The 26,465-nt window shown below is 51.3% G+C and overlaps 1 protein-coding gene across 4 annotated transcripts in view; it reads left to right on the forward strand.

The window, feature by feature from the left end:
* UBE2I (ubiquitin conjugating enzyme E2 I) overlaps positions 1-26,465 on the forward strand; it is a 271,849-nt gene that overhangs the window by 111,291 nt on the left and 134,093 nt on the right. For all 4 annotated transcript variants that reach the window (XM_069647196.1, XM_069647198.1, XM_069647197.1 and 1 more), the window contains one exon: positions 8-80. In XM_069647196.1, the coding sequence (XP_069503297.1) occupies positions 8-80 (73 nt within the window). The remainder of the gene's footprint in view (positions 1-7; positions 81-26,465) is intronic.

The raw sequence follows: 26,465 nt of genomic DNA on the forward strand, positions 1-26,465 counted from the left end.
CTGACAGACCCCATGGGAAGGCGGTTTATTTAAACTTCGAATGCTTTTCAAGGATGATTATCCCTCGTCACCCCCAAAATGTAAGTATTTCTTCTGCGTTTGTTTTAAATGGGTAGCCAAGACAAATCACTGGTTTTATGTACATGGCTGGTCTTGTTTTACCAAAGGGGCGCCATGTTGGTATTTAGGTACGAGTTATTTTCCATTGTGGAATCAGATTTTGGTCGTAGTCTTGGCTAATGCATACTTGGATGTAAATGTATGGGGTTCTACTGTGACATGTGAGAATTGTGGGATGGGTCTCATGATGCCAGTTGCTTTTTGCACCTCACCCAAGCTGGTAATTTCTTCGCCAGGAAGCATGCTTATTTTCTGGTTCGAGGGAGGGGGGGGGGGAGAATTGAGGATGTATGCGAGAGGAAAGGTTTTTACAACTGATTCTAGGGTTACAGCCTTTTTGGACACCACTGATTTAGAAGGCGATGTGAATACATTTCATGTCCAGGATGCCCACTAATTTTCTCTTCTGTCGGCAGCATGTTGTGGGGTGGGGGTGGGGGGGTGGTGATTGCAAAAAGGGTCTTTTGGGCATATGCAAAATCTTTGTTTTATTCGACATCAACAGAAAGCTGAGGATTGGACTGGTGGGGGGGTGCAGTTTGGGAATAATCTGCTCGATAAAAACAATACTTTTTTATATGGTTTCTCCTCCTTTGCCATAGTTTGTAGGTGTTGGCTGCAGTCTGGGGATCCTTAGGGTTTTTTTTTGATTGGGTGGGGCGGTTAGTGTAGAGCATCAGGGATTTGTAAAGGTGTCAGACATGAACGAATTGCATCTGCATACTCCATATGTGAACTACCTTGATGGTGGGGGCAGGACATAGTTTTATCCACAAACTCTTGTGCATTCCGACCAACCCGGCTATACTTCCCTCCAGTTGTCTTGTGCTTCATGTGAGAATGTAAAATCAGACCTTGCTTCTACTAGAACGATCTGTCCACAAGATATTCTGTTAGAGTGGTACAGTAAGTGGTGTATGTAAGTTTGACTCCTCATAGAAAGCACGTTGTGATGCTTTATTCGAGCTGCATTAACTTTCCCAACACACTTACATCCAACACATCTTGGGGACATTTTGTGGTTTGTCTTTGGGTAGGGGAGAGCTGTTGCAGTGTATTGAGGCTCCCAAAAGTTGTTCCAATTGGAAACATGACAATTCTTGTTAATCTTCAGTAAAATCGGCTGATTGTTTTTGTGCCAAACCTAAAGAAGTAGCTTGTCGGGTCGTAATACATGGTCCGGGTATAGCTTGTTTTTTTTTTTGAAACGCCACAAAAGTGTTGCAAGACTTGGATCGTAGACCCACAGTACTATTTTGTCGACCCTCCTTTTGGCATTTGTGTACTTTGTTGGGGTTTTCATCTTTACATATGGGCAAACCGTTTATAGTTGACCATTATGATGGTTCGGTGCTGCTGGGAAAATATTTCAAACTGATCCCATTGTTTGGGGGATTTTTGCTAGGTTTGTGGGAAACTCCAGAGGGCTTCAATGCATTCTTTAAAAAAAAAAACTTTTGCCTCTTGGGGTCCAGCCGTTCCTTGGGTAAATTGGCCACTTGGAATGGGCATGCCTGCTCCGTGGGTAGCTTTGGGAACTGCCATGGGATGTCTAAGAGGAGTGTCTCTCCTAATGCAAGTCACCATGCTGCAAATTAAAGTAACTCCCTGCACATCCTCTTCAGACAATCCAACTAAAACATCTATGGGTGGTAGCGAATATTTAAAGCCACTGTTGGGAAGAACTGTCAGTGAGTTGATTTGTAGAGTGATTCACTTTATTAGTGGAACACTTCATTTGGGTAATGTGTGCATTTTTTAATTTTGACATTGCCAACCTGTAGAGTTAACCTTTTTAGTGTAGGTAGTAAATCAGTCTGAGTTCTTTCTTTTTATAGTAAGCTTATATATATTTTTTGTTTGTGTGAGCAGATTGTCAAGACTAATTTTATAATTATGACATTTACGTGATCCAGTCACCAGACCACCAGGACCAGACAGTAGCAGATTGGCCTGTTGACAGTACACTACAGTACAATGAACTGCTTCTGAAGGTGGCACAGCATTTTTAATAACACTGGGGAGTCACAGGTCGACAACGACTTTGTGGAAGACGGACAAGCAGTCCGCCACCCAGTTTATCTTGCTCCTGCAGACTGTCTAAAGACTCATCCAGCCTCCCTACTGGCACCTAGTCTCACGGGCTGCAACCCCCGTATAGAGCAACTATTCAGATCCATTTCCACTGACGTCCCTGTATGTTGGGGGCCAGCTTAAACCAGATTTCTTAGTGGTCCCCACCACCAGCAAGAGGGCAGGCACTCCCCTGGCGTCAGCAGAAACCCTGCCAGACAAAGCAAAAAAAAATATACTTTCGGGAGAAATTTCGCCTCCTCTGCAGCACACCTGACCAGAATCGCCAACAAAACACTACTTTTAGCTAATTGTGGCTGCCACAAATGGGATGACCTGGAAAGCCAGATTGAAGCCATCCCCTAACCACGAAAGGCTCAATTGTTGAAAACCAGCTCAGAAGGCAAGCAGATAAGCAAACTGCATATTAAAGAATAACCTTGCTACAGCAGTTGATGCAGGACACGTCATAAACGAGAACACTCCTCACGCGCCACACCTGGCTCAGTCTGGGTTTTGGCTAGACTCCAGCAACCCTCTTAAATATGCCAGTGGAGCCAAAAGTGTTATTCGCGAAGGCAGTAGACCTCCTTAAGGGTGCCAAGGAGGAATACGGCACACTTTAATCCCTTGGACAGTTGACAGACAAACCCTATGTTCAATGAGGCTCCTCAAACTCTAGGCGATTTCTGGGTTAGGGTCCTTTTCTTCGGACCAGTCTCAAGGTGGTTCTTCAAGTTTCAAAGAAATAAAAGGGGCAGGGCCTCACCTGAGAGGCTCATCCCCCCCCCCCATGCCACTTCACCCACGCGTCGGAGGGGATAACATCAGACAAGTGGGTGTCCACTGTGGCCGGTGGGTATTCTATAGAGTTGTTACAAAAGCCACCCTATCGGCCGCTAAGACAAAGGAAAATGACAGCAGTTGAAGAAAATGTACTGTTGGAAGAAGTAAAGGCACTGCTTGAGAAGGACACCATTGAGATCGTCCCAGCAAAACAGGGTAATACAGGTATTTATTCAATGTACTTGTGCCAAAGACCTTTCAATGAGCTCCGTACTAGCTAGATCTACATACTGCAAGCTTGTCAAACCCCAAATGTTTCACATGATCACGCTCCAAGAGGTGATTCCACTCCTAAAACGGTAAGACTACATGGCAACACTGGATATGAAGGATGCATACTTTCAGATTTCAATGCTCCCTGTGCACATATCGGTTTTAAGGTAGCAGGAGTTCACTACCCAAAGTACTCCCCTTTTGGCATCACCTCAGCAGCAGCAGCAGTAGTATTCACAAGTGCTAGCAGTGGTGGTAGCACGTCCGCGCAGAAAGTCCATCCATGTATACCCTTATCTGGACGATTGGCTAATCACCGGGCAATCTCCTCAAATTTGCAAAATACACAAGAAGTCTCTTCAGTCTCTTCAATTTGGGTTTCTCAATAAACTAGAAGAAATGAGTCCCCAGCCAAATAAAACAATTTCTGGAGGCTATTCTAAAGAGGAAAAAAAGGAGCTGGCTTTTGAGGGTACAATACATGCTGTTGTAAGTACCTCGCTACAAGGTCGGATGTCAGATAACTGTACGCAAACCAGTGCACTTGCTTGGGATGAGGTCTTCGTGCGCCTGCCAATCCAGGAATGGTTAGCAAAACAATGGTTTCAGGCAAGGGGGTAAGGGTACGATCTAGTGGTTTTTGCTAACCCTGGTTCAGGCTCTTCGCTGATGGTCAAATGACAATGTGCTAAAAGGAAAACCCTTTTGTGTTCCACCACAGGCGATCCCAACTACAGACGCCTTACTCTCTGGATTTTTTTGGAGGTCGCAGGGGGGGCACTTCCTCCACCACACAGCCCATGGCCAGTGGACGCACACTACTGCCCAAAGACCTAGCAAATTCCCAGAAGTATTCGACGTCCTCGAGGCTCTTCAGGCCTTTCAAAGGTCAAACCGTGCAGGGCCTCAGACAGCACCACTGCCATGTTCTATCTGGACAAGCAAGCAGGCACACTCGAAGCCTGTCTAAGCTATCCCAAAAAATATGGAAGTGGGCACTGAAGCGGAACATGGTCCTAACATCTCAACCTGTTGCAGGGAATTCGATTCCCTGGCACACTGTAAGCAGACTCCATATACGAGAAGAACACAAGTAGTAACTCTAGAGGTCCTAGACCTAATATTCTCACAATGGGGGTCACCCAAACACCCCTCCTGCCCCCCTGCCAAATGAAACATTTTGGGACAAGCCTAAAAGCACAATGCCCAGACTTCGCATCCAGGTTTCCCCAACCAGGGTCCAAGGGGAACGCCCTGTCAATAAACTAATCGTGTAAATTTGCTTCTGCTGCCTCCCCGCTTTACCCCCACTCCTGAGCAAGATGGGGCACAACAAGTGACTGATCCTGGTTGCTCCTATGTGGGTGAGACAACCTTTGTTTCCATACCTGCACAAACTGGCGATGTGCAACCCAAGCAAGCTTCCGTCCCTATACAACATATGACACAACAGAGTATCCTTCCACCTGTGCCAACAGTCTGAAGTCCGAGTTTGGCCACTTAAAGCTTCCACAAAGGCGTATGGATATCCTTAAAGAGGCACCCAACAACAGACAGTGCTATCTTCAGAAGTGGTAGAGATGTGCGATATGGTGCACATCACAAACACTAAACCCAACTGAATGTTCGCTAGCTATCATTCTAAACTACATGCTTTACCTACTAGACTCCGGCCTAGTATTTAATTCCATTAAAGTGCATCTGGCAACCCTGTCAGCTTACACCACTTCACAGAAGGTGTCCTGGTGGAAAGTTCCTGTCATTAAGGCATTCATGCAAGGGGTAAAGAGGCTATACCCTCAATTTCCAACCTTCCTCCGAGTTGGGATCTCAATGTTGTGCTCTCCAAGCTTGTTAGTCCACCCTTTGAGCCTATGCACAGGGCCAGCCTGAAACATATTTACAAGACTGCATTCCTAGTAGCCCTCACCTCCATAAAACAAGTTGGTGAGCTACAGGCTGTGTCTGTACAAGACCCCTTTTTCATTATACACAAGGTTGTCTTGAGAGCGTATCCTAGGTTCTCATCTCGGTTCATTTCAAAATTCAATGTAAATTGATCCATAGAACTACCTACCTTTCAAATTCAGCAAATGGAAGCCTCCATGCACTTTATGTACAGAGGGCAGTCTTGTACTATGTGAACAAAACTTAACCCCTAAAGAAAACAGACTGTTTCCTTTGTGGCGGTTAGAGCAGGCGATCACATCAAAGAACGCCATCTCCAAATGGATAGTCTAGTGCATACAGCTCTGCTATTCCCTATCCAGGAAAGTCTTACCTTTCACCCCCAGGGCGCACTCTACCAGAAGTACAGGAGCTACCTTGTCTTATTGCAAACGTCCCTCTAGGCGCCATTGGCAAAGCTGCTACATGGAGTTCCACCCATATGTTCACACAGCAACATTACATTGATACTTTAAAGCAGATTCACTGGTGAGACAAGCAGTCCAAAACATCTTTGCCGATGTACCTTCTAACTGCCCACCTCCTTTAGATACTTTTCACTAATCTATGCAGAGCATGTGATCTAAGCAGATCCACAAGCTCCAGAAGGGATACAAGCACCAGAAATACAATTAGTGAGTAATGTATCTGCTTAGATTAACATGACCCACCCTGCCTCCCCTTCTGGAGTAGAAGGCATAGATGTTTTCTGGGTTATCACTGTTTCTACTTTATCATATCTGTAGTCGCGCTACATTTCATGCACCCTCATGTCAGAAACAATCTGAGAGACGGCGATGTGTGAAGGACCATGGGTACAGTACACGTCACACTAGGGATAGGATTACTATTGCTCGTCTACTTTTGAGTTTTGTAAACCAATCTTGTGGTACTCTGTGACTTCCACTAGATGTCGTACTATGCAGAGCATATGAATCAGATAAAAACACCAGAAAAACAATAACGGTGATCCATTTGAGCCAAGTCACACATTTTACATGGCCACCTAGTAGCCATTGGTGGAAGTTCACCTTCAGTTCTGAGCCACAACAGCAAGGCATTGTGGGTATGCCAATGTTTTCAAATGCAAACCTTTTTTCCTCCAGGAGATTCTTAGTGAGCAGTGCTACTTTATCAACCCAAGACAGACATTTGCAAGGCTGCCGGGACAATTACATATCAGTTTTCACCCTTATTAGGGATCATCAGTGCAGTTTTGCATTTGAGCTCATTTGCATACCCCAATGCCTTGCTGTTGTGGCTCAGAACTTCAGCAACGTCACTGTCCTAAGTGATGGTCGTGCGAGCCTCTGTCTCAGGCAGTCCGGCGGTTCTGCTATGGAGACTACCTCCGGCAGCTCAGGCACTTACACTGCACACCACCCTAAACACTTGACTGACCACCCCCCCCCATAGCAGCCGATCACGTTGTCCGATTAGCTGCACAAGGCGTCGAGGGGGAAGGTCTGAAAAATCACTGTCCTCTGGGCCATTGCGGCCACAATCACCACACAACAGACCTCCGAAACGGATGTCAAGAAACTCTAATCCTTGACGCACCTGCCCTCAATCGCAAGGTTCTAAGGATAGGGAATACTCTACCCCTATGGATAGCCTTTCAAGGGCAATGCACCGCCAGCAGCCCCCTGCACCTGCCCCAATAGTCTTACCATCCTTCAGTGGACATCAGAACAATTTGATAGGGTTATGAAAAGAATGTCAAGTTTGGTTTATTTTCTGGATCAACAGTACCGCGTATGTGGCAGGAAAGGAAGGATGCAAGGTGTTTGAAAGACCCTGTGTCTGGGAGAGTGGGTATGGCGTATTTGGAAAGCACGGAGTATAAAGTGGGACGATTGACGAATGATGTGTCGATCTGTACGGCTGAGTTGGTGGCAATTGCATTGGCAATTGATAGGGTGTGCAAGTTGGGGTTAGAGAAGGTGATGTTTTCAGATTCATTGAGTGGGTTGCAGGGGATGGCGACAGGACGGATGTGATTTTGGACATCAGGAGGAAGATTGATTGGTGTGTGCGTGGGGAATGGATTTGGAGTTGGCGTGGGTCCCCAGTCAGTGGCATTTTGGGTAATGAGTTGGTGGATCTGGGGGCAGGTGAGGGTATGAGAAGGAGCGGTTGATGTGAGGCTGCCTTTGAGTGTGGATGAGGTGAAGGCCGTGGTGGTGAGATGGGTCATGGATGAGTGGCAGGAGAGGTGGGTGGGTGAGTGGGGTGAAGGGCAGGTGGATGTTTGGTGTTCGTGGGAAAGTGTCGGTGAAGGTGGATGCGGGGGAGTCTGGAATGTAGGAGGGGGGAGGAGGTGATGCTGAATCGATTAAGGATAGGGCATGTGGGGCTGAAAGACTGTATCGAGTGGGGAAGCGGGAGACTAGGGATTGTGCGGTGCCTGAGACTGGGACATTTTCTGCTTAGATGTGAGACAGAGAATTGATGAGGGTCCGGTTATCTGCGCTGGGTGTGGCTGAGCTGAATGGAAAGGCTTTGCTAGGAGGTGACGCGTTGAGAGGCAGGAGGAGGAACAGTGTGATGTTGGATTTTGTGAGGCAGATGGGGCGGTGGGAGGAGTTGTGAGTTTGTGAGACGTATTGATTGGTGGGTCTGGTGCACATCATCCTTTAGGATGGGGAAGCGCCTGCGTGGGTCCGCCCATGCACCCGATAATTAAGAAGATCATCAAGAGTACCAACTGCCAGCGGCTCCCTCAAGGTGAAGTGGCACCAGACGCCAAGAGCCTGCCTGGACTGAACTCAACCTAGTACATCTACCTATCAAATTGTGTCTGACCTATACTATGACAACACTCAAGGTTCCCAAGACCCTGGCTCGTTAGTGGATCATGGAGACCAAGGGGACATGGAGGATGCAGATAATTCTCCAGCATGGGGTCTGGCATGGATTCACATGCTCATGAATATTCCCCGTCGTCAGGCTGGGAATCCTCGGTTCGTTTCTGATCTGTCTTTCGTAGTAGTAACCAATCACTGGTCTCTGCGTCATACTGACCACAGCCAATGACTGCCCTCTACCTAAGCACCGCCTCTGGCAGCCATCCTCAGATTTTTACCGCACGTTCATGTGTTGGGATCCTCGTGCTATTGCTCTCGAGCGTTAGTGCTATTTTTTTTCACGTTTTTTCTCAAACTTCGTTTTTTCGGTCAAAAGAGCCTCAAGCTCCACCGACTCTCGATCCGATCAACGAGGACCCGTGTCGGTTTCGTCTGCGCCCCTCAAGGGTGAAGATTTCGTCGAGCTACGCTTTTGGAGGACTCCAGAAGTTTCTCAGGCCCGGTCATGGCCCAGGAGAAGGGAAGCTCGACGCCTGGAAAGCTGTTCAGGGTCTGCCCTGGATGCCAGCTGCAGAACGTCTTCAAGGAGGACGAACATTCTTTTTGCCTTTACTGCCTACATGAGGACAAGACGCACGTGGAGAAGGACTGTGCGTTTTGCGGCAACATGTCGGAGCGGACCATGAAGGACCGCCATCAACGTCTCGCCAACTGGCTAGAAGGGAAGAGCCCGTCCGGCGAGAAGAAGAGGAAGAAATCCGAGCGGTCTTCTAAGACCTTTGAGGACGCCCCGGCGACAGGGGTCCAACATAAGGCCAAGCACCGCAAGTCCGCTGGCACCGGGAGCGCCGAACGGTCGGGCTCTACGGGCGCCAGGCTGGGCGCACCCTCCCCGGCACCATCAACCACGAGCCAACCCTCTGGGTCGGGTAAGAGGAAGGCCGAGCTCCTAGAGAGGCCCCGGTCGAGCGCGAAGGCGGAGGGGGAGCGAGGCACGGTTCCCCCCCCCCCCCTTCAAGGATAAGGCGGTGAGCGCACCTAAGGTGGTGAAGGCCTTAATCCATCCGGCCAAGCCCTCTATCGAGTCTGTCGCGGCGGCCCTGGCTCAGCCTGTGGAGGCTACGCCAGTGGTGGTGACCTCGGGGCTCAGAGTCTCCCTGCCACCTCGGAGGGAGTCCTCTTTTGTGCCCATCGATAGGACCCCCGTGAAATCCCCCGTGGGGAAGAAAAAGGGGGGGGGCAGGGCGTCGTCGTAGATTCAGCCTCAACCTCGGAGGAGGAGCTGGTCGAAGTCTTAAGCCACGACCTCGGCGTGGAAGAAGACCGGCCCGTCGGGATGGATCCCGACGCAGGTGACGACATCGTCGAGGGTACCGACGGGGCCCCTGATCGCCCGTCGGATTCCCCTATGCCAGCGCCGCGAGACAGCTCGGCGGCCATTTTGTTGGCTATACAGTCCTTATGCTCAGAGATAAGGACGAGACTACCGTTGCCGACGGAACCTCTCCCGTCGGGGGACCCAGAACCGGGACCTTCTGGGGTTCCCCCTACCAAGAAAAGAAGGATCCACCCTCCTCCTCCTTTTCAGCCGTCGCGCCCCTTCCAGCCCTCCTCCCTGTCCACCCGAGGGGATGATACGGGGACTGACACGGCAGCGACGGGTACGGACGAGGTATACGACGAGGATGTACCGTCGTCGCCTCCCACCAGGGCTTCTCCGCCCGACTAGATTGGATCGTTCCACTCCATGATCGCCAGGGCATCCGAGCTTTTCCAACTCTGCCCTGAGGAGGAGAAGGAAGGTTTCCTTTATCAGCGGCGCGAGGCCAAGAGGAAGACGGTCCTCGCAGTGCCTCTATTGGACGACATTTGGGATGAGGGCCTCACCCTCCTCAAGAACCCTTCCACGACGCCAGCTAGAAGAGACCGGTACGAGAAAAAGTACCGGGTCCCGGACACGGCCCCCCTGTGCCTCCGGGCGCAGCCTTCCCCGGACTCCGTCGTCTCCGCGGCGGCCAGGAAAAAAGCGGGGGGGGGGGGGGGTGCGTCCTCCACATCGACTTCCCCACCGGACGGCGAGGGAAGGAAATTGGACGCTATGGGACGCAGAGTCATCTCGTCTGCAGCGACGATGTTTAAAGCTGCCAACACCTTGGCTATCGTGGCCCGATACGACAGGGAGCTCTGGTACAAACTGGCTCCCCTGCTGGACTTCTTGCCGGACGACAAGAGGGCAGAGGCCCTGGAGATCCTGCAGGAAGGTGAGGTGGCTTCGGACCACGCCATTACCGTTGCGACGGACATCGCCGACACTGGGTTCCGCCAGTTGGGCAACAGCGTTTGCCTTAGGCGGCGTGGATGGCTCAAGGCTACGGACTTCCGTCAAGACGTTCAGACCAGAGTCCTGGACATGCCCTTCGATGGGAACAACCTGTTTGGGGAAAACAGTGGACGATTCCCTTCAGGCCATTAAAGCGGACACCGAGACGGCCCGGGCCCTTGTTGTTCTGCAACAACGACGGATGCCCTTTCGGAGCAGCGGAGGCAAGGGCGCCTCCAAAGGTTCCGGCAGCGGTTTCTCCTCCTACCGTCAAGCGGTAGGCCTACAGAGGACGAGGCAAGTTTGGCGGACCCCGCCGTCGTCGCCAAGGACAAGGCGGCAAGGCCTCGTCGAAGCAGGATTGAACCGGCCGTGGGGTCGGGGCCCCCACCGAAGCACCCCGGTGGGAGGCCGGCTGGCGAGCTTCGTCAGCGTGTGGGAGTCCATCTCCACCGACCGTTGGGTGCTGGACGCCTTGGCCCGGGGCCACGCGCTCGAGTTTCAAAGAAAGTGTCCGCGCGCCCCCCCACCCACCCCGTGGCCAGGAAAGAACTTCACGTCCCTCAACTTCTCCCGGAGGTAAAGGCGATGCTCAGGAAGGGCGCCATCGAACTCGTCCCAAAGAGGCTTCGGGGCTCCGGAGTTTACTCGAGATACTTCGTCGTGAAGAAGACTGGGGGGATGGCACCCCATCCTGGACCTGCGACTTCTGAACAAGTTCATCAAGGCGCAAAAGTTCCGGATGGTCACCCTCCAGCACGTCCTGGGTCAGCTGGAGGAAGGAGACTTTCTGTCGTCGTTGGATTTGGAGGATGCCTACTTCCATATTCCCATCCTGAAGGGGCACCGAAAATGCCTCAGGTTTGTGGTCCAAGGGCGTCATTACCAGTTCAAAGCCCTCCCCTTCGGACTACGGTCGGCACCCAGGGTGTTCACCAAGTGCCTCGCACCGGTGGCGGCGCAGCTGCGCCGCGAAGGGATCCACGTCTACCCCTACCTGGACGACTGGCTCATCCGAGCCAAGACAAGGGAGCTCGCCGTGGTTCACACAGCAAGGACCGTCCAACTTCTCACGGACCTGGGATGCTCCGTGAACTACGCCAAATCCCACCTGGTACCCGCGCAAGACGCTCTGTTTCTGGAAGCGAGGCTCAACACAGTGTCCCTTCTGGCCTCCCCGTCGGAGGAGAGGACCAGGACCATCCTGGGCAAGGTGCAGCGGATGTTGGTGGCCGACGCGGCCAAGGTGAGGTCCATCAAGTCCCTCCTCGGAATGGTGTCTTCTCCAGCATGGGGTCTGGCATGGATTCACATGCTCATGAATATTCCCCGTCGTCAGGCTGGGAATCCTCGGTAAAGAAAAAACCAGTATCAGTTTCGTTTCTGATCTGTCTTTCGTAGTAATAACCAATCACTGGTCTCTGCGTCATACTGACCACAGCCAATGACTGCCCTCTACCTAAGCACCGCCTCTGGCAGCCATCTTCAGATTTTTACCGCACGTTCATGTGTTGGGATCCTCGTGCTATTGCTCTCGAGCGTTAGTGCTTTTTTTCGCGCTTTTTCACAAAAAAACTTCGATTCTTTCGGTCAAAAGAGCCTCAAGCTCCACCGATCCTACATCCGATCAACGGGGACCCGTGTCGGATTCATCTGTGCCCCTCAAGGGTGAAGATTTCGTCGAGCTACGCTTCGGAGGACTCCAGAAGCTTCTCAGGCCCGGTCTCGGAGATGGCCCAGGAGAAGGGAAGCTCGACGCCCGGAAAGCTGTTCAGGGTCTGCCCTGGATGCCAGCTGCAGAACGTCTTCAAGGAGGACGAACACTCTTTCTGCCTTTACTGCCTTCATGAGGACAAGACGCACGTGGAGAAGGACTGTGCGTTTTGCGGCAACATGTCGGAACGGACCATGAAGGACCGCCATCAACGTCTCGCCAACTGGCTGGAGGGTAAGAGCCCGTCTGGCGAGAAGAAGAAATCCGAGCGGTCTTCTAAGACCTTTGAGGGCGCCCCGGTGACGGGGGCCCAACATAAGGCCAAGCACCGCGAGTCCGCTGGCACCGGGAGCGCCGAACGGTCGGGCTCTACGGGCGCCAGGCAGGGCGCACCCTCCCCGGCACCATCAACCACGAGCCAACGCTCTGGGTCGGGTAAGAGGAAGGCCGAGCACCCGGCGAAGCTCCTGGAGAGGCCCCGGTCGAGCTCTAAGGCAGAGGAGGAGCGTGGCAGTGCCCCCTCCCTCAAGGATAAGGCGGTGAGCGCACCTAAGGTGGTGAAGGCCTTGATCCATCCGACCAAGCCCTCTATCGAAACGGTCGCGGCGGCCCTGGCTCAGCCTGTGGTGGCTACACCAGTGGTGGCGACCTCAGGGCCCAGAATCTCCCTGCCTCCGCGGAGGGAGTCATCCTTTGTGCCCATCGATAGGACTCCCGTGAAACCCTCCGTGGGGAAGAAGGGGGGGCAGGGCGTCGTCGTAGATTCGGCCTCAACCTCAGAAGAGGAGCTGATCGAGGTCTTAAGCCACGGCCTAGGCGTGGAAGAAGGCCAGCCCGCCGGGATGGACCCCGACGCAGGTGACGACGACATCGTCGAGGATACCGACGGGGCCCCTGCTCGCCCGTCGGATTCCCCTCTGCCAGCGCCGCAAGACAACTCGGCGGCCATTTTGTTGGCCATACAGTCCTTATGCTCCGAGATAAGGACGAGGCTACCGTTACCGACGGAGGAACCTCTCCCGTCGGGGGATCCAGAACCGGGACCTTCTGGTGTTCCCCCTACCAAGAAAAGAAGGATCCATCCACCACCTCCTTTTCAACCGTCGCGCCCCGTCCAGCCCTCCTCCCCGTCCACCCGAGGGGATGATACGGGGACTGACACGGCAGCGACGGGTACGGACGACTAGGCATACGACGAGGATTTTCCGTCGTCGCCTCCCACCAGGGCTTCTCCGCCCGACGAGATCGGATCTTTCCACTCCATGATCTCCAGGGCTTCCGAGCTTTTCCAACTCTGCCCTGAGGAGAAGAAAAAGGAAGGCTTCCTTTATCAGCGGCGCGAGGCCAAGAGGAAGACGGTCCTCGCAGTGCCTCTGTTGGACGACATTTGGGATGAGGGCCTTTCCCTCCTCAAGAACCCTTCCACGACGCCAGCTAGAAGAGACCGGTACGAGAAAAAGTACCGGGTCCCGGACACGGCCCCCCTATGCCTCCGGGCGCAGCCTACCCCGGACTCCGTCGTCTCCGCGGCAGCCAGGAAGAAAGCGGGGGGGGGGGTGCGGCCTCCACATCAACTTCCCCGCCGGACGGCGAGGGAAAGAAATTGGATGCTATGGGACGTAGAGTCATCTCGTTGGCAGCGACGACGATTAAAGCGGCCAACGCCTTGGCTATCGTGGCCCGCTACGACAGGGAGCTCTGGTACAAGATAGCTCCCCTGCTGGATTTTCTGCCGGACGACAAGAGGGCGGAGGCCCTTGAGATCCTGCAGGAAGGTGAGGTGGCGTCGGACCACGCCATCACCGTGGCGACGGACATCGCCGACACTGGGTTCTGCCAGCTGGGCAACGGCGTTTGCCTTCGACGTCGTGGATGGCTCAAAGCTACAGACTTTCGGCAGGACGTCCAGACCAGAGTCCTGGACATGCCCTTCGACGGGAACAACCTGTTTGGGAAGACAGTGGACGATTCCCTTCAGGCCATCAAGGCGGATACTGAGACGGCCAGGGCCCTTGGAGTCCTGCAGCAACGACGAACGCCCTTTCGGAGCGGCGGAGGCAAGGGCGCCTCCAAAGGTTCCGGCGGCGGTTTCGCTTCCTACCGTCAAGCGGCCCGCTCGTCGTCGCAAGAGGCCTACAGAGGACGAGGCAAGTCTAGCGGACCCCGCCGTCGTCGCCAAGGAGGTCAAGGCGGCAAGGCCGCGTCCAAGCAGGATTGAACCGGCCGTGGGGTCGGGCCCCCACCGAAGTACCCCGGTGGGAGGCCGGCTGGCGGGCTTCGTCAGCGTGTGGGAGTCCATCTCCACCGACCGTTGGGTGCTGGACGCCCTGGCCCGGGGCCACGCGCTCGAGTTTCAAAGAAGGTGCCCGCGCGTCCCCCCCCCGTGGCCAGGAAAGAACTTCACGTCCCTCAACTTCTCCTGGAGGTAAAGGCGATGCTCAGAAAGGGCGCCATCGAACTCGTCCCAAAGAGGCTTCGGGGCTCCGGAGTCTACTCGCGATACTTCCTCGTGAAGAAGAAGACGGGAGGATGGCGCCCCATCCTAGACCTGCGACGTCTGAACAAGTTCATCAAGGCGCAGAAGTTCCGGATGGTCACCCTCCAGCACGTCCTGGGTCAGCTGGAGGAAGGAGACTTCCTATCGTCGTTGGATTTGGAGGATGCCTACTTCCACATTCCCATCCTAAAGGGGCACCGAAAATTCCTCAGATTCGTGGTCCAAGGGCGTCATTACCAGTTCAAAGCCCTTCCCTTCGGACTACGGTCGGCACCCAGGGTATTCACCAAGTGCCTCGCACCGGTGGCGGCGCAGCTGCGCCGCGAGGGGATTCACGTCTACCCCTACCTGGACGACTGGCTCATCCGCGCCAAGACGAGGGAGCTCGCTGTGGTCCACACGGCAAGGACCGTCCAACTCCTCACAGACCTGGGATTCTCCGTGAACTACGCCAAATCCCACCTGGTGCCCGCGCAAGTCGCACTGTTTCTGGGAGCGAGGCTCGACAGTGTCCCTTCTGGCCTCCCCGTCGGAGGAGAGGACCAGGACCATCTTGGGCAAGGTGCAACGGATGTTGGTGGCCGACGCGGCCAAGGTGAGGTCCATCAAGTCCCTCCTCGGGATGATGTCTTCCTGCATCTACCTCATTCCCATGTGCAGGCTCCGGATGCGCCCGTTGCAGGAGCTCCTGGACGCGCGCTGGATCCAGACGACGGGCAGCTTCGAGGAAAGGATCAAGCTCGACGAGAGTTTCCGACGAGCGATCCGGTGTTGGGGCACCCGCGCGCATCTGACAGCGGGCATGGACTTCCAGACCCCAGCCCACCAGGAGACAGTGACCACGGATGCCTCCCTGGAAGGGTGGGGAGCGCCCACCGAAAATCTGCACGCAAGAGGCCTTTGGCTCCCGACGGAGAAATCTTTACATATCAACGTCCTGGCGCTCCGTGCAGTGTTTTGGGCCCTCAGGTCCTTCCTTCCGTCCCTCAAGGGCAAGGTGGTGAGGATCTTCACCGACAACACCACCACCATGTTTTACATCAGGAAACAGGGCGGAACCAGGTCCCCAGCACTGTCCAAGGAGGCGCAGGACCTGTGGCATTGGGCAGTCGCCCAAAGGATATTTCTGGTGCCGTTTCATCTGGCAGGGATAAAAAACACCATCGCCGACTCACTCAGCAGGGAGCTGCGCTCGTGCCACGAGTGGGAACTACGGCAGGCTCTAGTGGATCGCCTCTTCCGACGGTGGGGCACACCCCAGATCGACCTGTTCGCGACGAACTCCAAGTGCCGGAGGTTCGCAAGCAGGTTTCCCCAGGCGAGGAGCATGGGCGATGCTTTCTCATTTCCCTGGGAGGGCCTGTTCCTCTACGAGTTCCCTCCTTTGCCACTGCTAATCCGGCTCGTCAACCAGCTCAAGAGGTCACGGTGCAGGATGATCCTCGTCGCACCTGCGTGGCCGAGGCAGATATGGTTCCCGGACCTTCTGGACTTGTCAGCGTCCCCGCCAATCAAGCTGCCGGTGGACGCGGATCTGCTCTCCAGGGAAGGAGGCGCCATCCTCCACCATGACCCGAAATCGCTGAACTTGCAGGCCTGGCTCCTGCAGCGCTATAGTTTGGAGGATACGACATACCGGCCGACTGCAGAGAGGTTCTTGCAAAGGCCAGGGCGTCCTCGACTCTTAAATGCTACGGACACAAATGGAAGAGGTTCTCTGTCTGGTGCCACGCACAGAAGATTAACCCTCTACGGATTACGGCTCCCCAAGTACTGCCGTACCTGCTGACGCTGGCCAAAGCTGGACTGGCACACGCGTCCATCAAGATTCATCTCGCTGCGATCTCCCGATACACCAGAACCACGGGGCAGACGTCCTTGTGGTCTCATCGTCTGGTGAAAGAGTTCATGAAGGGACTGTTCAGATCGTTCCCGCCGGTGAAGGCTCCAGCCCCGGCGTGGGAGCTCAACGTGGTGCTGACCAAGCTCATGGGACCTCCGTTCGAGCCTCTGCACTCGGCCCCGTTGAAGTTTTGTCGTGGAAAACTGCGTTTCTTGTGGCCATCACCTCCGCACGACGGGTGGGAGAGATCCAGGCCCTTTCCTGCAAGGCCCCGTACTTGACTTTTCACGACACAAGGGTAGTGCTCAGGACGCACCCCTCCTTCATGCCCAAGGTACCGTCGGACTACCACCTCAACGAACCCTTGGTGTTGCCTGTATTCTTCCCGTCGCCTTCGTCGCCGGCTGAGAGAACTTTGCACTCGCTGGATGTGGCTAGAGCGCTGAAGTTCTACGTGGACCGCACAAAGTGTTTTCGGAAGACGTCACAACTCTTTGTGAACTTTGGACCTGTCAATCAGGGGAAGGCTCTCTCGAAGGCTTCCATTTCCAGATGGCTCTCCGGCTGTATCATGTACTGTCATCGGTTGGCAAACCGACCGCTGCCTGGCCGTCTGAGAGCCCATTCCACCAGAGCGATCGCAGCTACCACGGCGTTCCTTTCTGGTGTGCCCCTGCTGGACATATGCAGGGCTGCTACATGGAGGTCGACTCACACCTTCACGAAATTCTACTGCGTCGATCGGGATTCCAGGGAGGAGTCCAGGGTCGGCCAAGCAGTGCTGCGCAACCTGTTCGCCTGAGGTGAGCCTGGTGAGGAGGTAAGATGCTTAAGTTGAGTTTGATGTGATGCTTAATGTTGAGCCTTTGCCACCTCCCGTGGTTGTGCATGTGTGTACTGCTATGTATTCTTTATTCATGAGCATGTGAATCCATGCCAGACCCCATGCTGGAGAAGGAACAAGTTACTTACCTGTAACTGTTCTCCAGCATGGGTCTGGCATGGATTCACATGCGAACCCTCCCGCCTACCCCTCTGCGGCTCTTCACTTGGTCATACTGCCACTTCACGTGCTTCCAAATCTAAAGATGGCTGCCAGAGGCGGTGCTTGGGTAGAGGGCAGTCATTGGCTGTGGTCAGTATGACGCAGAGACCAGTGATTGGTTACTACTACGAAAGACAGATCAGAAACGAACCGAGGATTCCCAGCCTGACGACGGGGAATATTCATGAGCATGTGAATCCATGCCAGACCCATGCTGGAGAACAACAGTTACAGGTAAGTAACTTGTTCCTTACTATGATGTATAAATCCAATCCCCAGGCCATATCGACAACCAGTGGCTGAATCCCCTGTAGACCACCAACTCCAGTATAACTATATTCTTCCAAAGGCTGCAGATCACTTTAAGATTAATACCCAGGAGGCTCAAGTCGATTAAATACTTTTGAGGCCCTCCTTGGGATTAGAGGTCTGCAGCACGAATCATCCCACTGCTCCAGCTGTCCAAAGGAGCATTCAGCCTTCTTTGCTTGGCCCCAACTGGACAAGGGCAGTCAATCCACGCATTGAGTTTTTTTTAAATGCCAGACCCATTGAATATCAGTGGACAGCCATTGTATATCAGGGGACAGCTAAAGCCAGACTCTTATAGTGACCACCCCAAGGAATAGAGCGGGCGCACCCTTGACTGCTGCTGAAGCCCCTTTGGACAAGGAAAGCTCAGATTTACGCCAAGGCAGGAAAGTGGCTTCCTCAGCCGCCTACCAAGTGAGGATCGCCAACACTACGGTCCAGCTACAATTGTCACAAGTTGGATGAAACCTCAGCAATTGGATGCAGTTCCAGAACCCCTAAAGACAGAGCTCCTACAGTCGGTGAAGGGAGAAGAGTAGCCAACTGCATCTTTAAAAATAAAATGGATGAAGCAGACCCTGTGGGGCAGATTGTGGTGTAGGGTACCCTCATCGAACGCCACACTTGGTTAGAGACCCAAGGCACCCTAGCCCAATGCATTATTCGGCAAAGCGGTCAAGGACGCTCCGAGTGCCAAGGAGGAATGATGCCCTCTCGTTCCTGTGACAACTCACAATGTGTGCAGGGATGAGGTTATAATACACACCTGTTTTGAGGACCATTAGGAGTTCTGTCCTCTAAACTATAACCATGGACAGAGTTCATTCTGGGGTTTCTCACAAGGGATGTCTTAACAACAAAATGTTCAAAGGGGCCACAGAAGGTCCAGAAGTAGTTTGGTCATACTCCTCCTCAAGAGGGGGTTTTGGGCAAGAATTGATGTCGTAACCTTGTGGGCGACTACACAACCCTTGTCGTCTTGGTATTGGGTAACCCACGTGTTGGTATAAGTGTGTACTACACAAGTGGGTAGTTTGACTGGACAGCCAATTTATCTCAAGAGGGGTAAATGTGAGCCTTAGAGCTGTAGCAATGACATCCACCAAAACAAGTTAGCCAATTAACACTTACATTAATTTATTTAACCGTAGTTTTTAAATGAGCTTTCCTTAAAACGGGCAATGTATGTAGCAATCTAATTTACTTTATAAAATACTTGTTCGGAAGAAACACAAAGCTAGTAGATAATCTTGGAGATTCTGCTTACACACTTCCTACACCCTGAGGTGTACTATATCAATAGTACACTGTATATTCTGAGGTTTGTAGAAAGGATATAGTAAGGAAAAAGGTTAAACTGGTTCTCTGAGCATGTGAGCACTTTAAATCTTCCAATGAAGTCTAGAAAAAACATTTCCCGCAATATCAGTTTAAAATCAATGCATCACTTATGAGGGACAGTAAGTTAATGTTGGTGCGCGGTACAAATATCCTTTAACATTATCACCACTGTAGTGGTCCCCTGGCGCTCTGTTGGCTCTGGGGAAAAAAGGGAAGGCAGGGGGGGATTAGGAATGAGCTCTTTTCGGATCCGCAGCACTTTGTGGTTTCAGCGCTCGGTAAACGGCACCACTGCGGATCTTGGACACCGTTTGGGCTTCCATCACTCCTCGAGTCCTGCACTCTGGTGAGGGGACTCTACCTCTGGTTGTCCTGCTTCTGGAGGGTCCTGGGGAGACTCCTGGAGCTTTTGGCCGTCTTACACATGTTGCACTTGTATGAATTTGTCGACTCCTGGCACTCTGCTGCTGCAGCAGAAAAGTAGTACAGCCATTCGGGGGGAAGGTGTTCCAGTGGAGTTTGTCTCTGGGTTAGTTGGTCCAACTAACCCTTCTGGAGCTTGTCGATCAGAGTTCTGCACAGCAGGAGGGCTTCCCTGGGCAGTTCAACAGTAGTCCAGGAGGATGCAGCAAGTGTCGTTCACGGTTTCTTCAGGTTCTTACCAGTGGTCGACTGTCTCCAGGCCCAAAACCTTCACCTTCTAAGCATGTTTCTCCTATTCATGCACAGCCTAGCTGTCACTCAGCAGGGTGGCTGTCCTTCAAGGACAGCCAGCCAATCAGGACTGGGTGCATTCAGGCATTCCTAAGGCAAAGGACAGGAGTTTCAGGAACCTCCCTCACATCCTACACTTCCAGACACACTGAAGCCAGAGGCGGGTTTCAGTACTGATGCCTGCCAAAGGCAAAACGAACAAAGGGCTCAAACCTGGTTTGGCGCGCAGAGTAAAACCCAAGAAAGACCTCACAAACAGAAAATGTTGAAAAAAGACTGGGGCCATTTTGACACAATGGTCACCCATGGATACTATACTGCAGCTGAGGATTCAGCCTGCGGTAAAAACGTGCAATGGTAGGAAAATGACTGCCACCAGCCATTTAAAGTAGTGAGGGTAATATAAAAAGGTTACATGAGTAGGTAGAAAAAGGGTCTAGTAAGTATCCCCCCCCCCCCCAAATATCCCCCAAGCACTCCACATAAGGTGGTGTGGGCTGGACCTGCAAAGAGAAAAGTAAAGTAAATTTCGCTTTACTTTTCTTGTGAACAGTAGCTCATACAAGAAAAGGTATTTCAACAAGGATTTCTGTCACTGCACTGCTGTTCACCATACAAAAAGATGCCTATGGAGTTTGTCAGGCTCCAAAAACAATACGCAGAATCCAAATAAGATCAAAATACATGAGTGAGAAAGGCTCCCTCAGGGTTAAAATTAAGTCCTTGAGTCCAGCAAAATAGTGGGGGTCGTGTTGAAGGGAATTGGCACAAATAATTCTTCCAAATTTTAACTCTCCCCAACAGGGGCTCCAGCCCTCCTAAGCAATGACCACCCGCTAGGGGTCCCATCCCATGCCTCCCCAGTAGGTCGTATTTCTCAGTTTACCAATGCATGGGAGGCGAATCACACCGGCAAGTGGGTGCCTTTCACTGTGGTGGAGGTCCTATTACATAGATCTACTACAAACGTGAACCGTCTACCTACCACATGCCAAGACAAACTAAGCAGGAAGAACAGCACATTCTGGTAGCAGTAGTCATCAAGGCACTGCTGCTAAGATGCCATCAGACTGCACGCCAGGTAAACTAGGGTCTCTATTCAATGTAGTTCCTTGTGCAAAGAAAGACCTAACCATGCGCCCTGTCCTAGACCTCTGCCTGGAAAACTGTCAAGCCATAAGGCAAACTTGGATATGAAAGATGCATACATTCATATTTCAATGTTCCCAGCGCACAGAAGATTCCTGCACTTCAAAATAGCGAGTCAACACTACCAATTTAAAGTGCTACCCTTCGGCATAGCCTCCGCTCCAAGGATATTCACCAAGGTTCTAGCGGTAGTGGCAGCACACCTCCACGGGGAATCAATCCCAGTGTACCCTTATCTGGACGACTGGCTAATAACCAGGGAATCCCCTCGAATGTGCATGCCAATTATCCAAGAACAATCTATCTGCTGTTGCAATTGGGATTCTTGTTGGGGAGAATTCTCAAATGTGCTAATTTCCTTCTACCTTAGAGACCCTCGCCACTTTTGCTGGACTTTAGGATTTTTAATTTCTAAGCTGGAGGGGGACCTTCCACGCCCCCCCCCCCCCACTCACTCATGTATTTTTTTCTGTGATTTGGACTGTGTTTTGGAATCTGACAAGCTCCATGTGCATCATTCTTACAGTTTGACACACTCCACCTTCAGTGCAGTGGAACAGGGAAGTCTCTCGGGGTTTTCCTCAAAGGTTTAAATACCTTCTCTTGGTGAAACTGTTTCCAAGAGCAGTGAAGTGAAATTGACTAGTTACATTTTCTAACTTTCCAGACCCAGCACACAATATCTTGCAATAGGGTGCTGAAGGGGTTATTTAGTATACCCTTTGTCTAGTTTCTCATTTCATTATTTTTGTAACATTTCTACAATTAATGGCTGGTGGTAGTGGCTTACACTTGTGTTTTACCGCGGGCTGCAATTGCAGCTGCAGTAAGACATCCAAGGGTGCCCATTTTTGTCAATGGCCTGGTCATCTTTATTCGACATTTCTTGAGGTAATCTGTGCGCCAAACCAGGTTTGGTTCCTTGTTGTTTTTGGTGATATTCACTGTTGGAGCCCGCCTCGGGCTCCAACGTGCCTGGCAGGAAGTGAGGTTCCCAAAACTGCTTAATCCCCTTGGTTACAGGAATGCACCCACAGGTGATTGGCTTTCCTTGCAGCTTTTCCCCTCACAAGCCTCCTAGCTTGTGGCCCTACAGTGATTTCATTTTCTGCAAAGGCTTCTAAAACATTGATTTTACCTACCTGCAATAAGTGCTTCAGCTCACCTAGACTTTTGGTCAACTAACTTTGGCTGTCCTGGCTCCCTGACACACTTCCAACCTCTGACGTTGTGCTTAACCTTTTCCCCCAGGAAAGGGTTAATTTACTTTGCATTGGAGGAATCAAAAAGTACTTACCTGCTTAAGAATATTTAACCATTGCCCCCCACCTACCCCCGCCCCAGTATTGCTCTAAATGTACCAGTGATCTATTAATATCCAGTCTCCTAGTTATTTAAGTCACCTCAGGGTGTAGGAAGTGTCTGTGTGCCATCCCAAATGGGTATCTACTGATTTATTGTAGCTGTGTCGTTTTGGAGTATATTATTGTGTTGCATATATTTGCTCCCTTCTAAAGAAGGCTTATTCAGCTGACTGTTAAATACATTTTAATCATGAAACCTTGAGTAAGTCTTAAATTGTCACTGTGAATCTGTGTGATAACCCTACAGCTCACATGTGACACCTCTTGAGATAACCCTGGCTGCTCAGTTACTCTAACAACTTGTGGTGTACATGCTTATACAAAAGGTTGGGTTAACTATTGCTAAGAGGACAAGGTTGGTGCAGTCTCCCACAGGGTACTGCATACAATCTTGCCAAACAGTTCTTAGAAGCGATCATATCAATCAAAAAAGTGCAACACACTGCTGCAAATACCACCATATATAGCTGGTCGCCAAATAACTGTACACAAAGCAATGTGATTACCCGGGGTGATGGCTTAGTTCCGCATGCACGGTTGCGAATGCACCCAATGCAAGAGTGGTTTGTGAACAGTGGTCTTGGGCAAGAGGCCATGGGGACGATCTAGTGGTTGTTTTACTAACCCGTGTACAATTGCTATGCTGGTTGAAGAAGGAAAACCTGCTAAAAGGAACATTTTACAAACCCACAGTGCAAGCAACTGTTGGAATGGGCACATCACTTCCTGGGTGGTGAGCCAATTACCTTCACCACACAGCGCATGGCCTCTGGACACAGATCACAGCCCAAAATCGTAAACCTTTTGGAACTTCTAGCGATGTTCAAAGCCGTACAAGCATTTCAAGTGCACCTAGCAGGTCAAACAGTACAAGTCCTAACAGACGGCACCACTGCTATGTTTTATATAAACCAGCAGGGAGGCACACTGTCTGTCCAGGCTAGCCCAAAGAATTTGGAAGTGGGCACTTGAGCGGAACATATTCATAGTGTCCACTCCTTCCAGGGGAACTTAATTATCTTGCAGACTCCACTAAGCAGAGATCCTCTTACCCGAAGAGCAGAAGTGGCAGCTCGCAAATGTACTTATTTTATGCCCCCCCCTTCCCCCTCTCTCCTCCCTCCCCCCCCCCCCCCCCCCCCCCGGCCGGCCGGCCACTCCCTTAGACTTGGTTCGCAACAAGCCTAAACACACAATGCCTAGGTTTCCCGAACCCAGATCCAAGGGAACACCCTGTGGATGAGCTGGTCAGTGAAATGTGCTTACTCTTTTCCCAAACATTGCTCCTGAGCAGGATGGTGAACAAAAATGCACCAGTAACCCCAATCCTTGCGCCAATGTGGGCGAGACACCCTTGGTTTCTGCATCTGCGCAAACTGGTGATGTGCGATCCAATTAAACTCATGTGCCCCTACAACATGATCACCCAGTACGGGGGCCGGGGGGGAGGGGAGGTGGTTTGGGGTCAACATTACACCCACATCCTCAATCTGACTGGCAGCTTTGCTCCTGAAGTCCGGCCATTTAAAACTACCTGAAAGGGGTATGGAAATCCTCAAGGAGGCACAGAAACCAAACACCAGACTACATTTTTTAACAAATGGACACCATTTGTAATATGGTGCCAGGCCAAAGATGTAACCCATCGCACATTCTTAATTACAAGTTACACTTCCTAGACTCCGGCCTAGTATTCAACTGAAAGTTCACCTAGCGGCTCTATCCGCATAAGCAAGATGTCCTGGTAGAAAGTCCCCGTCATTAAGGAATTTATGGAAGGGGTAAAAAGGCTGTCTCCCCGCCCCTCTTATTTCCAACACAGCTCCTGCGTGAGACCTGAAAGTTCTTAAAGACTAATGGGGCCTCCCTTTGAACCACTGCTAAAGGCTAGCCTTAAGATACTCCCATACAAGACCGCCTTCCTGGTGGCAATCGCCTCTATAAGGAGTTGGTGAACTGCAGGCCCTTTCAGGACCCATTTGTCACGATTCACAAAGTTATGCTGGTTTTGTGCACACCCACACTTTGTGCCTTTTTCCAGAACCCCCCAACGTGGCAGAAATAAGCCTCCACACACTACAGATGTGATAACCGCTCTCCTCACATCTAAAGGACCAAGCCACTAAGAAAAACAAACCAGTTTTTCGTTTCAGTGGCAGCTGGCAGAGAAGGGGGACCCTGTCTCTAAATCGGCTATCTCAAAGTGGATCGTAAACTGCATCTCACTGAAACACTTGCCAAGAGATCTGACCGTCATGCCTAGTGCACAAAATGTTCCCCTTGAGTCCATTTGCAAAGCAGCAACCTAGAGTTCTGTACACACCTTTACACAACACTGCCTAAATACACACTCTAGGTCTGCTTCTCAGGTGGGACACGCAGTGCGGAGACATCTTAGCTGCTGTTCCTTCACACATCCCGCCACCATCTCTCGGTACTGCTCGCTAGTCGATGCACAGCATGTGAGTAGATTAACAAGCATTCGAAGACATGCATTACTCACCAGAATAGAATTTCTGATTGGATCTGCTCCGATTCACATGCGCCCACCCTTCCACCCCTTGTGGAGTAGGAGGAACATAGACTTCTTTCTTATGTACTTGCTCACACTGACTATAAGGCTCCCTCACGGCAGAAAAAAACCAACCAGAGGGATCTCATCATGTGGGGGATTTTGGGTACACTACACGTCACGTTAGGAATAGCGTTAGTCTGTCGACGGCACCTTTCGATCTTCAAAAGAAATATGCAATACTACGCAATTACCACTAGATGTCGAAATATGCACAGCTTGCAAATCTAAGCAGATACAATCAGAAATGCTATTATGGTGGGTAATGCATGTCATATAATATGAACTTCTGCAAGTTTGCAACTTTTGTCGGCGTCCAAATTGTTTCTTTTTTGAAGTGTGGCATTGTCTGTTCTTGGTGTGGCAGAGGCACTTAGTCTTGTCTGCTATGAGTGGTTATTTCCATTTATAAAGCACACAGCGGCCCTGAGGCATCGTGGTGCTATTGTGCCGCTTGTTCATATGCAAGCTCCTATTTAGTTTTAACGTGCAGGCTACGTTTCCAATTCTCTATTTTTGTGCCCCAGAAGTCTTGTTCCCTCTCACTTTACCTCATGCAGCACATACTATTTCTTACACGTCAAGGTCAAATTCTCTCTAGCCAATGGCGAGTAAGAATTTTTAGGCCTGGCGATGCTGAACATGTTTTAAACACCCAATGTTTACTCTACTGTTGACAAGTATGCCAGGTGGAACTTGCTTGATTTTAAATGATTTCAAAGCCAATGTTTGTTTCGCCATGCATGCCTTGCAAGCTTCTCATTGAAGTGGTGACTGGAAGGTTTTGAAAAAATTAGAACCACTGGAATGTCTCTGGGTTAGCGTAGAGGGAATGTGTAAATCAGGCTTCTGCCTTAATATGCCAGGGAGTACATCCTGAATGTCTAGGGCTCATCCATTATGCGTGAGACCTGCACCCCAGACTTTTTGTGGCCCTTGGGTGTTATTTCAAGTAATGTATCTGAACAAGTTCACTACTGCTGGCCAATTTACTTTTTATCCTTTTCTGCATTCTGAAATGTGTGTGGGGAGGTAATGAGAAGGGGTGGTGGAGGGGCAGGGCTGCCTTCTAACACTTCCATGCGTTACTTGTTCCCAATTGCATCCTGGCCACGAGCATTTTTTTCTGGTGGTGGCCCCGATACTTTCCTTTGGTCCCTTGGCGTTGAAGGTGCATTATTGACCTAGAGTACAGTGGATGGCCCAAAGTCTTTTCATGGCCACAGATCTTTGGGTGCTCTAGATGTTTCTCGGGCTTCTTGGCAGCAGTTATACATTCTGAATTTGGGTAATCCTGCACCTGTTCGCAGGTGATGTCCCTTTGCAGCTTTAGTCCTTCTGTCCTTATTCGGCGGAGCAGGATGTCTTTTAAACTTGCTGAGTGTTCCAGTTATGTGAATTCCCCAATGTTTGCCAAAGCTTTATATTGGAATATAGCATGGGTGGTAAAGCACACGCTAGGTTTTGGAAGAAGTCATAATAGTTAGTAAATGGCAGTTAGTCTGCAGAATTGAGTTTTTCCTAGCCCTAAACTGTGGTTCTCTAGCATACACTTCTGGCACAGCCAGTACTTGGAAACTGCATGTCA

This window comes from Ambystoma mexicanum, chromosome 2q, assembly GCF_040938575.1.
Source record: "Ambystoma mexicanum isolate Mex_15411 chromosome 2q, UKY_AmexF1_1, whole genome shotgun sequence".
In the NCBI taxonomy this organism is placed as follows: Eukaryota; Metazoa; Chordata; class Amphibia; order Caudata; family Ambystomatidae; genus Ambystoma; species Ambystoma mexicanum.